Consider the following 13722-nt stretch of genomic DNA (forward strand, 5'->3'; position numbering starts at 1 on the left):
CTCAAGTTTGAGAGCCAAGAAGACGAGAGCGCCGAGCAGTTCACCTGAGGACAGCGTGGTGGGGCTGGGCTGGGCTGGTTTCTGCAAGAAAAATATAAATCTGGTTTTTCCCCTGAAATGAAACTGCATTTTTTTTTTTTTATTACTATCACTATTGTCAAATTATTTCTGAAATTAAATTATTTGAGGTGGAAAAAAAAATCCTTAAGAGCTATTTTTCTTGTGGTTATAGAAATATTTGCTGGTTGGATTCTGGTATTACCAAGCAGCCTTGCTTTCAGTTTGGTTTATTCTTTAGCTTTGAGTTTTGAAAAAGAAGCTGGGGTAAGGAAAGAGCTGTATGTCCAAGCCGGTTCATCTGCATCTTGGGTGGATTTTCAGTGTGATCTCCACGTTTTCTTGGAAGGCAGGAGCAATAGGACAAAGGACAGTTGCAGACACAGAAGTGAGGGGTGAACAGTGGGACAAAGCACAGCTACAGACACAGAACTGAGAGGTGAAGCTGTGTCCCTCATGTCACATTGCCTGGGACTTTCTCCTCATTTTTCCCCCTCTGTTCAGAATCAAATTAATCCTGATAAACTAATTTCTGTGTATTGCCTCCTTTCCCTGCCCCACACACACACACACACACACACACACACACATTCCCTCCTTTTTTTTGTTTTTTTTTTCAATCTGCAGAACTCTTTATGTTTTTCTAATAATTGGCAGCAGAGGTACAATTTCTCCCCTCTTTTAAGTGCTGAATAGTTGGCAGGAGATCAAAGGGCAGCAGGGCTGGCGGTTTTTTGGCTGCCACAGAAGGGCGTGGGGCTGGCGCGGGGCCGGCGCTCACTGATAGGATTGTGGAGGAGCTGCCAAGCCCAGGGCCCGGTGGCAAAGGGTCTGTGCATGTCCTGTGGCTCAGCTAACGGGGCTCTCTGTGTTCTGTGTGTGTTCCAGGCCAGCAGCAGGCTGAGGCAGACGGAGGAGCACTTCAGCCACAGACTGACCAAGTCCTCGCAGGTAGGTGGCCAGCACGCAGGTGAACCTGTTCCACTTGGGGAGAAGCTGAGTTGCTTCTGGTCTTGGCAACTAAAAGCAGTCATATCCTGTTAGCAAATCAAACATTCGGTGTCTTCTTGTAGATTTTAACTGAAAAAAAAACCACAGAGAATTAAGCTGGAAAATACAGGTGGGGTTTTTTTGAGTTCTTGTCCTAGTTTGGAGGACAGGTGTCTGCTGAGAAAGGCAGGACCCTTTCTTTGAACTGGAGAATATAAACCCCCTCCCTCCAAATTATTATAATTTTGAAATCAAACAGCTCTCAGGCAAAGATATGGGAATTAGGAATAACAGTTCTTCACTAGGAAAATTAAAATAGAAATACAGTACTACAAAGAACAAACCCCAAACCCTGACACAGTCAGAGTACAACCTGACACCGTCAGGCAGGGTGTTGGCAGCAGTCCCATCCCATGGTGGCTGCATCCTCCTGCAGTGACAGATGTGGCTCAGTTGGAGCAGTGCTCCTGTACAAGGTGCAGTTTCCCTCCGGAGCTCCAGTGGGGATGTGGAGAAATCCGGTTTTCCTCTGGAGTCCAGTGGAGAAAGGGGCTCCCTTAGTGTCCCAAAACCTCTGTTTTTATCTTGGTAAGAAATGTTGGGCTCTTCCCCCTGGCTGGAGCAACTCCCAATGGGATGCAGTAATTTTATCAGTGCCACAGTGGGACTCAATGGCCATGAGCAGAAAATGACTGGCTGGAGGAAGGATGGGTTGTGAAAAGATAAAGAACAATGCCCTGCCTGGTTTCAATGGATGCCCATTAGCAGAATATCTGCCGTTGAGATAAGGATCACTGCCCCACCCTCTACAGATACTGATAGAACAGATACCTTTTATCACACCCTGTATTGTAACCCAAGACAGTTTTGAATTTCATCTTTTTCATCTCCATCACCATCTTCAGATATGATGGGGCTCCTGGCTGAGTTCTCCTCAGTGGGAAGGAAGGTGAGGTGCTCCATCAGCTCATAGAATCAGGAGCAGTTGCAGAGCCATTTCATGTTAAAGGCAGTGTCACCCAAGTTTTCTTCACCTTTATCATTGATCCCCACCAGTTCTGCATTTCTGCCCAAACCAGCACCTTGAGGAATGTCAGTGTCCTGGAGGCAGACTGGTTTTGACTTGAGTTTTTGGTCTTCAGAGGACTGAAAAGATGAAAATGAGTGTTGAATTTGCATATATACTTAAAAATGGTAAGGCTGGGTGACTTTTACATACTTCAGCTTTCAGTTTGACTGACAGGCAGTACTGAAGTGTGAAAAATGATGGAGATGCAACCAGAAGTTAAGCTTTTAATAAGAAGAAAATTGCCACAAGGATTTCTGTGGAGGTGTTGTTCTCCTTATTGCTCCCAGCCACAGCAGTGTCTGCCTTGCACTGCAAAGTGTGTTTGCAGCCAACAGTCCAATAATAGTCTTTTAAAATCAATAAAAACTACAAGGAAGGGTTTAACAGCCTCTAAACAAGACAGCAGTGATCAGCAAGACAATAATAAGAAATTGCAAACTTTATTTTTTTACCAGCACTTCAAAATATTTAAAACTCTTGATTTCAGCATTTCATCTCCTTTCAGTCTTGTTCTCTTGTCCACAATTGTGACTTCAGTTGTTTTGGTGACATTTATTGACTGTCACTTTTTCACACTACTTTATCAGAATCATTGGTAAATATATCTTCTATTTCTAGAATCTAACCTGTATTTTTACACGTTTATTTGCATACAAAGAGGTTGTAGAGTCTCCATCCTTGGAGATACTTAAAACCTGACTGGGCTGACCGTGAACAAGCAGCTCTGGATGATACTTCTTTAAACTGGTCCATTCCATCCTCACCAATTCCACCATTCTGTGGTAAATCAAAGAGAATGTTCTCTTTCCTAAATACCTTCCCAGTAATTTTAAATTAGTAATTTAGTAATTTTTGAGAGCCTTATTTATTAAGAAAAAACAACAAAACAACAAAGAACCCCCTGTTGTTTCTTTTATCTGTCTATCTGAACCTGGACACCAGGAAATGGTTGAAGCTCAAAAAGTAACATTTAATTCATGTCAGACCTGAAGGAAGAGATCCCTCCCACTGTCAGTGCAAAAATGGTTCTTGGTCCATTTGTTAAAGACAGTTGCAATAATTGAAGCATTTCTGAATTTTTAAGGAAGGAATGAAGGAAATTGCTTTAATTGTTGCAGTGGGAACACGTAGGTAGTGTAGGGCAAGGTAAGAACTCTTTAACCTAAATGTCATAATAAATTTTGTCAAGCTGACATTTATTGGCCTGCAGAATAGTCTCAGGATTTGGGGACATGTTTTGTATTAAGGTGGCTTTGCTGTAGCTGGGACATTTTACTGGGGAGAGCTGGACCCAGTTCCTCAGCACTTTCTGGGGCAGACACAACACATCCATCATCTTTCAGGGCTGTTTGGCTCAATAAAACAGTTTCACCCTGATGTCTGAATTTCTTTACTTGTGTGGGTTTAAATCAAATCCCCCAAGTTACTTGGACACGCTTGGGTTGGGTTTTTTTGTAGCTCACTGTTAATAATTGGTGGATTGCAACTTTTCTTGTGGTCGCCTTGCTGACAACATCTGTCCAATCTTACTCTCTGTGGCCTCTTGGAACATTCACTTTTAACACCCACACAGAGAAGATATTTCAAGAAATTTCCTCTGAAGTTTATACAAAGTAAATAGAAATTTTTGCTCTGAAAAGCACTGCACAAAGCAGATCTTTCTTCATCAATTCCTGCTGAAGTTTCCTTGCATGCATTTCAGAACTCCTGTGCTAGACCAGGTTCTCAGCCCAGTAAAAGCTTTAATCTCAGGTTTGTTTTATATACTGTATAACTATATATATACTATATATATAACAATATATATACTTTGTTTTCTTTTTAAAATGACAAAATGGGACATACTCAAAATGCTGTAGTTTCATATGGCTTCAAGATTTTATCTTAATAATTTATATAATTCATTGCTTTCTTCTGCTTTCTCCTGCATGTTGCACACCTGGCAAAACCACATTTTTGCAATTCTCTGTCTTCTAAACAATTACCCAAACTGCAAACCCAGAGACACCACTTAATCCTGGCTAAAGAGTTGCACCCTATCCAGATAATCTCTAAACTTTGGCATATTGGTCTCAAAACTCTTCCCTTTGATGGGTATTATCTTTTGAAATATGTATTTGTTTTTTAGAAAAGCCATACAGAAATACAAAGGTAGGTTTTACACCTACCTGGGTTACTTCCTGGGCTCTTCAGGTAAGTAAAGAGAAATAAATTTACTAGAGAGTTTTAATCAGGCTTTTTCCCCTTACCCAGTGATTTTAGTGCCTTCATTTGCAGCACAATTCTTCTTACACTAGTCCTGGCCTATTATTATTATTATTACTATTACTATTAGGGGTTTTTTTAACTTACATTTTTTTCCTAAATAACGATGTAATTAATACAGATAAATGTTTCTCTGCCAGTGAGGAGGTCTGGCAGAGTCTAAGCACTCTGCTAGACTCTCTCTGAACTGCCTGTGTGCTTAAGTGCTTTTAGAATTATTCTATAATGTGCTGCTACAGCAGCTTAACCTTAAGCTTGAATATATCCATTAAAGTCAGTGACTCTCCCACATGTTTAAGTGCTTTGCTAGGTGATGACATGTCAGTATAAAATTCTGTAAATATGCCTAAAGGATCAGGGTTAGTTATGACTTTCCCCAGTGATGAAAAAGGTAAAACAAATACAATTCAACAAATGACAAGTGAATCACCTCAAAGGTCTGGATGAAGGTCCTGGATGTGGAGTCAGGTCCTCACTGTATTGCTCAGCAAAATCTGCTCCTTTCAGCAGCTCAGAAATTTCAGTGTCAGGTTTAAATTTCAGTCCAGTGTGTGAATGTGGGCGTTTTTCTTCTCAGCAGTATCAAGCTGTAAAATCTCCCCCTGGAAAAGGAGCAGCTCCATCCCAATGTAAACTCACACTCCTGCTTGCAGAGCCGTGCAGGATGGGGAACAGGCTCCAGCCTGAACATCACAGATGTGCTTTGTTCTCATGAGTAAATATTTTGGAATGTCACAGTGGAAAACACTTCCAAATATTTTGTGTTCAGCGATTTTTTTGTCATTTACAGCCTTGCTCTCTTCCTTTTCCCTGCATGGAATTCCATACCCTGCGTGCAGCGTGCTGATCTCAAACACCCAGCTTGCACAGCAGAGCTTGCCAATGCCATGTTTATATTAAAAAACCATGCAAAATGCATGTCTCTTATTGAGGGGAGCTTTAACATGCTGCTTTCTTTTCAGGAGATAGCTGAACTGAAGAAAACCATTTCCTCCCTGAGAGAGGAGAGCAGCCGGCAGCAGCTCGCAGCAGAGCAGAGGCTGCAGGAAGTTGTCCAGAAGTTGGAAAATGAGAAACAGCAGCTGATGGCAGATAATGACAGAGCAATCAAGGTAATCTGGACATTTCAGTCCTGGTGCTGCTGCCTGGCTGAGGGTAATTCAGAGTTCTGAAGGCAGGGATGGTTCCTGCTCACACAGATTCACTTTCCTCCAGCTGATCCTGTGCCTGCATCAAACCCCTGGATTTGGCAAAGCTAACCCATCCACATCAGTCAAATACTTGAATCTTTCCTGTTTTCTTTCCTTTGATGCTTTAGTGTATTTTCAGCATCTTTACATTGTGTTTTCAGGGCTTCAAACACAGAAAAGTTAAAAAATAGGAGAGCAAGGCAGCAGCATGGCCTGGGCTGCAGCCTGGTTTTCACAAACCTTCCCAATTTTCATTTTAAGGCTGCATTGAAGGAAAGTTTGTCCTCAGCTTCCACTGAAAAATACAAGCAAAGTCTGTACTGAATGTTAAAGGAATGAAGTATTTGTTATCTGTAGTTTTATACATAATTCATTATTTTTTTTATTCAGATTTATACATATTTTGCATCAGGATTCCATTCTTTGGCCATTCTCATTGTTTTAATAGTCAGATTGTGTTCTTGCTGCTTTGCCTCCTTGACTCAAAGTGACTGCAGAGCATCCCACCTGTAGAAGTGAGGAGAATTAGTTATTAAACATTTTTTCTTCTCAGAGCAGTAAGGAGCAATGGGAAAATTTTGAAACTGCCATCTGCACTGTTTGACAACAAAAACACATCAAGAGAAGTTGTATGGAAGAAGGAAATTGCTTTTCCTATGTAAAGACATTTAGTCATAGTAAAGAATCACATTATTAAATGTAAAAGCTCATGAAAAAATGGACTCCTACAGTTTACATAATTTTTTTGCCTAAAAGTTTCCATGGAAGTTTTTAAATGTTGGAAATCCATTGGATTGTGGTGCAGTAAATGCTGTCCTCTATATTGGAGTGACTTGCATTAGGTTGACATTACTGTCTCATCATCTGCAGAGTTTACTTTTTCCTTTCTTTCAGATTTTTTAGCTATCATTATTTTTTCTTAAGGAAAATGTCTGCATTATTTGTGGGCTTGTTGAGGAAAAGAATTTTCTTTCTGATCAATGTGTGCAAGGTGTGACTTTAGAAATGTTGGCTCTAATCTGTTGTGCAGATAGAATCACCACAGGTAGGTTATTTTATCACCAGGCTCTGCAAATAGAACACAGGTAAATCACATTATTTTCAGGTACAGGTGAATTTTTACAAGTTAGGAACATGGACTGTTTGTAGTTCACTTCTCCAGTGACCACCAAGATCTGCAGAAACCCTGTGGCAGTGGAATCATCTTCGCCAGAGTCAGAAATACTCTGTAATTCAAGTTATCATGGTGCCTTCTTGAGTTACACATTGGAAAATCATGGTTTAGACTCTAAAGCAGAGTTTTTCTTCTGGTGCAAACTCTACTTGAATTTCTGGATTCTCTTAAGTTGCATTCAATGGAATAATTCAGCTGTTGGCAACACCAGTTTTTGAACACTAATGACTATAGGTGCTATGAAACCCTTCTGCACATAAATCTATTATAAACTTCATTTTGATGTTATTACCTCACAATGTAATGAAATCCATAAAAACCACAGGGAAATTCTGCACAGGGTTTCTGAGCAGTGTCCCAGGGAGTTTTTAGCACTGGTGCTGGGAGTATGTTTTAAAAGATTTAGTCAACTTGGAGAAGAAATTGGAGGAGCTGTTTTGCTTGGAGTTCTTGAATTTTGTTTAGTATCATTAATACTGTACTTAAAAAAAAAAAAATCTTCCTTTGAAACCACTGATTTAATGGAAATTTACTGAAATCCAGATACCCAAGCAAAAAATTCCTAGGAAGCTAAAATGCTGTGTATACTTCTGGAAACAGAAAAAGGTGGTTTTAATATTTGATCACTTTGTATTTTTAAGAACCACACATATTTCTAGGCAAGCATATGCAGAAATACTTTGCTTTTTATTAGCCTGGGGGAAAAAAAAAAGAAAGGGTTTTGGTGAAAATGGAATCCTGGATGTGCTGGAGATGGGGAACAACATCTAACCTAGGGTAAACTGAAGACCTTGAGGGATGATTAAAGAAACATTCTGCAAACAAAGCAATTCTTAATATAATGTGAGCCTTTGAGGAGACTCAGTGTAGTAAAAGCTATTGAAAATACTATCATTAAAAAACAGCCTTTGCTAAATACAACATTGATTTAAACTAACATTGAGGAACAGATTGCAATTTCCTCTATTGGTATTGGGTGGCTTCCTGTAAGACCTTCCAATTATTATTTCCTTTCAAAGGGAGAAATACATTTTTACAGAAACCAACTGGCTCTCAGAGAAGTTTTGGATTTAGGCAGTAAATTGATATCCAGATGTGGATGCCATAATACATGATTTTGATGTTAATTCAAATTCCTGACTCTCTTTGCCTGTAAAAGATTTCTGATTTGTTATTGTTGCACAATTGCATCCATCTCCTTCAACTCAGTATTATTTAAGGTGGTATCTTAATTAATCAAAATGATTAATCTTTGTGATGCTTCAGACTGGGATTGCAGCTCTCCAGTTAGGGCTGAGCACTGAACTGGGAGTGGCTGTGCAGGAGCTTCCCTGGCCACTGAAGTGTGGGGTAAACTTTTTTTTTATTTTTTTTAATTATGTTTTTTGCATCCAGAGCAACCTGGAGCTTGATAACTCCAATGGTCAGAGCATCTACCAAACTTCTCTGCTGCTTTTGGTTACTGGACTGGGCAGAAAAAGGAGTTGGTGGCATCATGGAGATACCTCGAGGTTATTTCTGAAATCCCAGCCTGGGTTGTTCAGGCTTAGTTGTTCAGTTATTTTTTATGAAATCCTTTTGAATCCTGGGATTGAAAGTACAAAACATTTCCTGGGATTGGAACTGCAAAACATGTTCAGAGCATATTAATGCTGAAGTTGATGGCCAAGTGGGGACTCCACATCAAAAAGAAGATTCTGGAAAGAAATGGATGATGGAGAGCATACAGTGACAAACCCACAACAGAAAAGGGGCAAAATGATGCTTTTTTTGCCAGATGAACCACAATTGTTGTTTGATTCCTGTTACAGATTCTAGGATTCTGTTAAATCCCTGAATTAACACCAAAATTTCATTAGCAAAGCATGGTTGGAAGATGACATGTTTCAACACTTTGTATGGCAGCCAGCTCATGATCAGATTAATTCTGCTAATAAATAAGACTTGAAAGATTTCTAGGAAAGAATGGCCTATAATAATGTTCCCCTTCATGTGAAAAATTTTGAAACAGTTGTTTTTCTTTGTTATGTTTAAAAGTTGAGAGGGAGAAAAAAAGTCAAAGTGTTTTATAGCCACGGCAGAACAAAGAGAAAAATTTTGGGGTTTAAATTGTCTGGGCCTTTGTGGGCATTGAGTATTCCTGACATCCTATATTTGTTAAATGCTGCTGTGTCTTGGAGCCAAAGGAGCTTTTCCTCTGTAAAGTACTGAGAGTTTTATCAACACAGGGAGTTTCCTCCATGCAACTATATAAAAAACCGAATTTCTCCATCAAAAAATTGCTTTTAAAAGTTTGATGCAAAGCTAATTTTGCTTGTAGTTCTATTTCATCATCAGCCATGTTTATTAGCAAATAAGAATAAGAATGGTAACTAAGAATAATATTCTTTATTAAATGAAAAAGCACATTAGGTCTCTGGGAACATTAACTGAGTGACTACAGCCTTGCAGAGGTATTTAGTTTTTTGTCCTCAAAACACCTTTTGGAACACCAACATTGCACTCTGCCAGAGCCAGGGTTGGAGTTGGTAAGAAATAAATAATTCTAATTTATTGGTTTAAAAGTCCCAAGCAAAGGTAAATCTAAGTGGTTTAAATGCCTTTAATTAGTTTAAATGTCTAGGTAATCTGGTGGTTTAAATGCCCTTATTAAGGGAGGAGAGGAATCTGAGAGCAGCCAACCTAAGCTGCCCTGATCCAGAGAAGAAACATTTTTAGTCCTGATTTAAAAGTGAGACAGAGGAGGGCAAAGCCTTGACTTCAGCCAAGGTTTGTGGCAGAGGTGGAAATTAAGCTGTGATGAGCTGGTGGTTCAGGAGGCTGTGACCCTGAGTAAGTGACAGCACAGAGGATTAATTAGGGGGAAAAAACCTGCAAGCCTAATGTAAACTCTAAATGAAAATCTAAAACTTAGGGTAAAGACATTCATTGTGTCAAGGGCTTTTTGGTAAGGGAGTCTTGACTTGCTTTATTCCCCAGGATACTGAGCTGGCACAATGAACTCCCACAACCTCAACCAGTAGAAAAAAATTTGTCATCCCCATGACGGACAAGATTTTTTGCAGCGTTTTTGTTGCATTTTCTATTTTGACTTGGATGAAGGAGTTTTTATGTTGTTTTTTTTTTTTTTAGCCAGCAGTGCCTGTAAAAAGGAGATCAGGATTTCACTGCTGGTGCTGGCTCATGCCTTGTAAGACATCTGGTCAGAACATGCCCCACTGCTGGTGGTGGCTCTGTGGCCACGGCCGTGCCAAGCGCCGTCAGTCACAGAGCCTGGGAGATGTGTGTGTCACTGAGCTCTCCAGAGGGACCCAAATCCTCCTAATTGCCTTTGTGCCTAAACATTACCATGATAAACCATTTGGCATGGTGAAAGAAAGGCTTGTAAGGGACCATCTTGATGTTAAATACGTGGAGTGATGTTTCATGGGTCTTTATTTCCTTGTCACTGACTTAGCCTGTAATAACACTCATAACTCTGCAGTGGCTTTTATTAGCAGGGAATTGCAAGGCACCAGCACTGGTGCTTTAGCATTGGAAATCAGACCTTAGAATTTACCAGGCAAATGACTTTATCTTGCTCATAACTTCCTATGTTCTGTTTGATCAGCAGAGGAAGTCATGTCTTCTAAAAGAATAGGTAAATTAAATCTGCAGGTCCTTTATGGCTTTGCTTTCTCTGTTTCATAGGTTCCAAGCTCTGAGGCACCTGTTTTTCACAGTCTTTGTTAGTGTAAATAGTAGTTTCATCCAAATTCTGTCTGTTAGAGAAATGAGGGTTTAGCCCTGAGGTTTTCAACTCTTGCTTCAGCTCTGTCTCATGACTCCATTACCTGGTTATCTTTAAAGGCCTGGATTGACACATTCATTATAAATTAAAATTACAATAGGCTGACTTTCATGTTAAGCTTAGATAGATAGTTATTGATCACAACTGAAATTCTGATTTTAAAAAACTCTCCTTTTCAAAACCATCTCTCTTTTTCTGCTGCCACAGAAATTATTTCATTGTCTGAAGCATAGTACCTTCTCTTCAAAATTACAGGGTTTCAGATGTTTGGCCAGCCAGGCAATCCGAGTGGCTGAGCATCTGTAAGTACTTTATAATATCTTTGACATGCTTTGTGAGACAAAGAATTGAGTCATCTTTTTTTTTCCTGCAGCAAACTCTGCACTCTGGCATTTTTCTTGACTTTTCATGTCTCAACACATTGAAGAACTTACCATGGCCAACAGCAAAATCAGACTTACAAGTTTTATAAAAGACTAGAGCTAGTGCCTGCCTTTTCCTCTGAACTGCAGTCCAGATTTATCTGACAGGTTTAAAAGTTGGTATTTTTACTTTTTCCTACTTTATCATTGTTGTCCTCAATGTTTTATTTTCTCTCTAGAAGGCCCTTTGCTGCATTAAACCTTTTTTATTCCCTGCTAGCCCCAGAAGGGATGCCACCTGTCTCCACATTATGGAGTTAAAGATTCTCTAAATGCAGAATAAAATATAAAGTCATATACACCTAAACTGTCTTGCTTTTAATAATGTGGACTGCACTAATTTTGCAGTGGAAAAAAATTCAAAAGCTGCCATAAAATGCACTGCTTTTAATTGACTAGACAGGAGTAATAACAGTGAGAGGGGTCCTGGCTAATTAAGAAGGTGCAGACAAAACACTCTATTAGTAAGTGTTAAGTAATACTGATATAAGCCCACACAGTTTGTAAAGAAAGGCAGACAAGGCTTAGAATATGTTATAAGAAAATGGAAATCAGCTTTTTTAAGGCTGCTGTGATGCTCAGAATTTACTCTTGCATTTCAAAGATGTTTTTCTCTCCAAAGAGGAGAAGGACTTTTCTGTGGAGGAGAAAGTGGTGCTTAAAAAAGACAGAGCTGGGGAGATGCCCAGGAGGAAGAGCCTGGGCTCCAAAGTCTGGGACTTTACTGGAGAGGGGGAAAAAAAAAAAAAAGATAAAGATAAAAACAAGTGTCTAATGCTGTCCAAAAATGGGGCATCTGTAAAACAGTCTGTGCACAGGGCTGTGTAGGCTTTCCAAGGGCTGTGCTTTGTTCCAGTTCCAGAGAGTTCCTGGAACGCAGCCTCCTTCCCTCTCCTGGAACAGCCTTGACTGCAGGGCTTCTCCAGCCGTGGAGGTGGAAACACAATCTGTGTGAACCACGGATTCCACCAACAAAAGGGTGCTGGGGAAAGCAAACCTTCAAAGCAAACCTTCCACGGGCCACAAACATTTCTAGCTCTGCACTGAAGGCTTGCAAAGCCTGGCACAGCGAGGCGAGCTGCAGGCTTTGGCAGGCAGGGCTTTGGGATGTGGACCTGCTTTGTTATCAGCATCTCTTTTCCCTGAGAGATCTCTCATCCCACACCAGCTTGTCCTGGCTGATCCCATTGTGCCTACACCACTTCCAGTATTTGTGTCCACATCCTTTTTTTTTTTTTTTTCCCCCCAGTGCTGTATGTTCTGCTGTTTGGTTTTGTGCTAATCATGGTGCTGGCTGCTCCAGGGATATCAGCAGGAGAGGCTCACTGAGGATTTCAGCTTTGTGCATTAAAATGCTCCTGCCAAAATGAGTGTTGACTTGAGAAATCTTCAGATTCCACTTAGAATTTTCTGCTGGCTCTCCAGCTTTATAAGTAACTGAAACTCAAGAAGATCAAATATCAAGAGTGTTTTTTAAAAAAAGGACTGGCTAACACTTTTGAATGGCAGATCACAGGGAAATAGAAATATCTTTGTTAAACTTCACCATTTTCATAAGAGTTGGGCTTTTCTTGAGTGTAACAAGAGAAACCTGGAGAATGTGATACCTGTGCATGGTAACTATTTACCAATATTTAAAAGCAGGATAGGAGAAGAATCAAGTGGTCTGTAGCACTCTTAGACTTTTTCAAAGGCATTGCCTTAATTTTTTATTACTGGAATGTTTTTTCCATCCAAAATGAAAATACCTATTGTTTTGTTAGCATTAAAAGATTACTTCCAAAGAGCTTCAAAAGGAAAGCAGCCAAAGCTGCCATATTCCTGCCACTTTCTTGCGTCAGCAGAGCTGTGAATAAAAGAACTTTCCAAGTTACAGCGCTGCACTTGAAAAGGGAAAAAAGTCTGCGGCGACTTTTATCTGTGTATCCAGTAGATCAGATGGCAAAGGCACCCCCAGAGCCGAGCAGGGGAGCAGCTCCTGCCCCTGTGCAGCCCCAGTGGTGTGAGACAGCACCAGGTACGACATCAAAAGGTGCAAACGCGGCTTTGCGTGAAGTTTGGGGTTTTTCAGAACACCTGTCTAATTAGCTCGGTGTTTGCCAGCTCTGGCTCTGACTTTCTCACAGTTGTGTGCTCAGCAGAAGTGGCTTTTTCATCTCAGAGATTTGGGTAAGAGGTTAAAGCTACAAACACTGTCACCAAACCTGACCCAGGCTCCTGGTACAAACCTATCCCATTTCCTTGCTGCATCAATCACCCCATTGTGCCCAGCTAGAAAAGGTGAGGTGGAGCTCTCAGCCAGTGTTTTTTTCTAGAGGGACAAGATCATTTTAACTGAATGTTATCATCAGCCAGTCCTTGTGGTTTGACATGGATTCAAAGTGAAGCTGCTCATCCGCTCAGAGAATGCGTAGGCACTAATGGAATAACCTCAGCGAGTTTTCGGATGCCTCCATCCTCAGGGAAATTGGTTTGACTTGCCCTTCAGTGGAAATTTTGTGTGCTCTTGGCAGCCAAAGCAGCACTGGAGTCCAGAAGCCAGAGAAAGTCTATTCTGTGTGTTGTACTCCGCTCCTTTTCCCACTGAAATTTGCACAGTGAATATTTTCTGTTTGTACACCTCATTGCCTTTCACCCAAGGAACTTGCCTCTGTGTGTTCATACACATGTGTGTATAATAAGATGGAAAACCAGATTAGTTTTATTGGAAATGTGCTTTATCCTTCAAGGATGTTGCATTTCATGTCCATCCTCCATCCTGCATG

General features: G+C 40.4%; 1 protein-coding gene across 4 annotated transcripts in view; it reads left to right on the forward strand.

Moving 5' to 3' along the window:
- The window catches only part of CEP112 (centrosomal protein 112), a 174748-nt gene that overhangs the window by 112378 nt on the left and 48648 nt on the right, over window positions 1-13722 (forward strand). For all 4 annotated transcript variants that reach the window (XR_004419831.1, XM_033077052.2, XM_033077050.1 and 1 more), the window contains exons 22-23: window positions 946-1008; window positions 5344-5493. Coding sequence is in view for 3 of the 4 variants with exons in the window: in XM_033077052.2 (XP_032932943.1) it covers window positions 946-1008; window positions 5344-5493 (213 nt within the window). In the remaining variant the exon portion in view is untranslated. The remainder of the gene's footprint in view (window positions 1-945; window positions 1009-5343; window positions 5494-13722) is intronic.

Source organism: Catharus ustulatus, chromosome 20 (genome assembly GCF_009819885.2).
Source record: "Catharus ustulatus isolate bCatUst1 chromosome 20, bCatUst1.pri.v2, whole genome shotgun sequence".
Classification (NCBI taxonomy): Eukaryota; Metazoa; Chordata; class Aves; order Passeriformes; family Turdidae; genus Catharus; species Catharus ustulatus.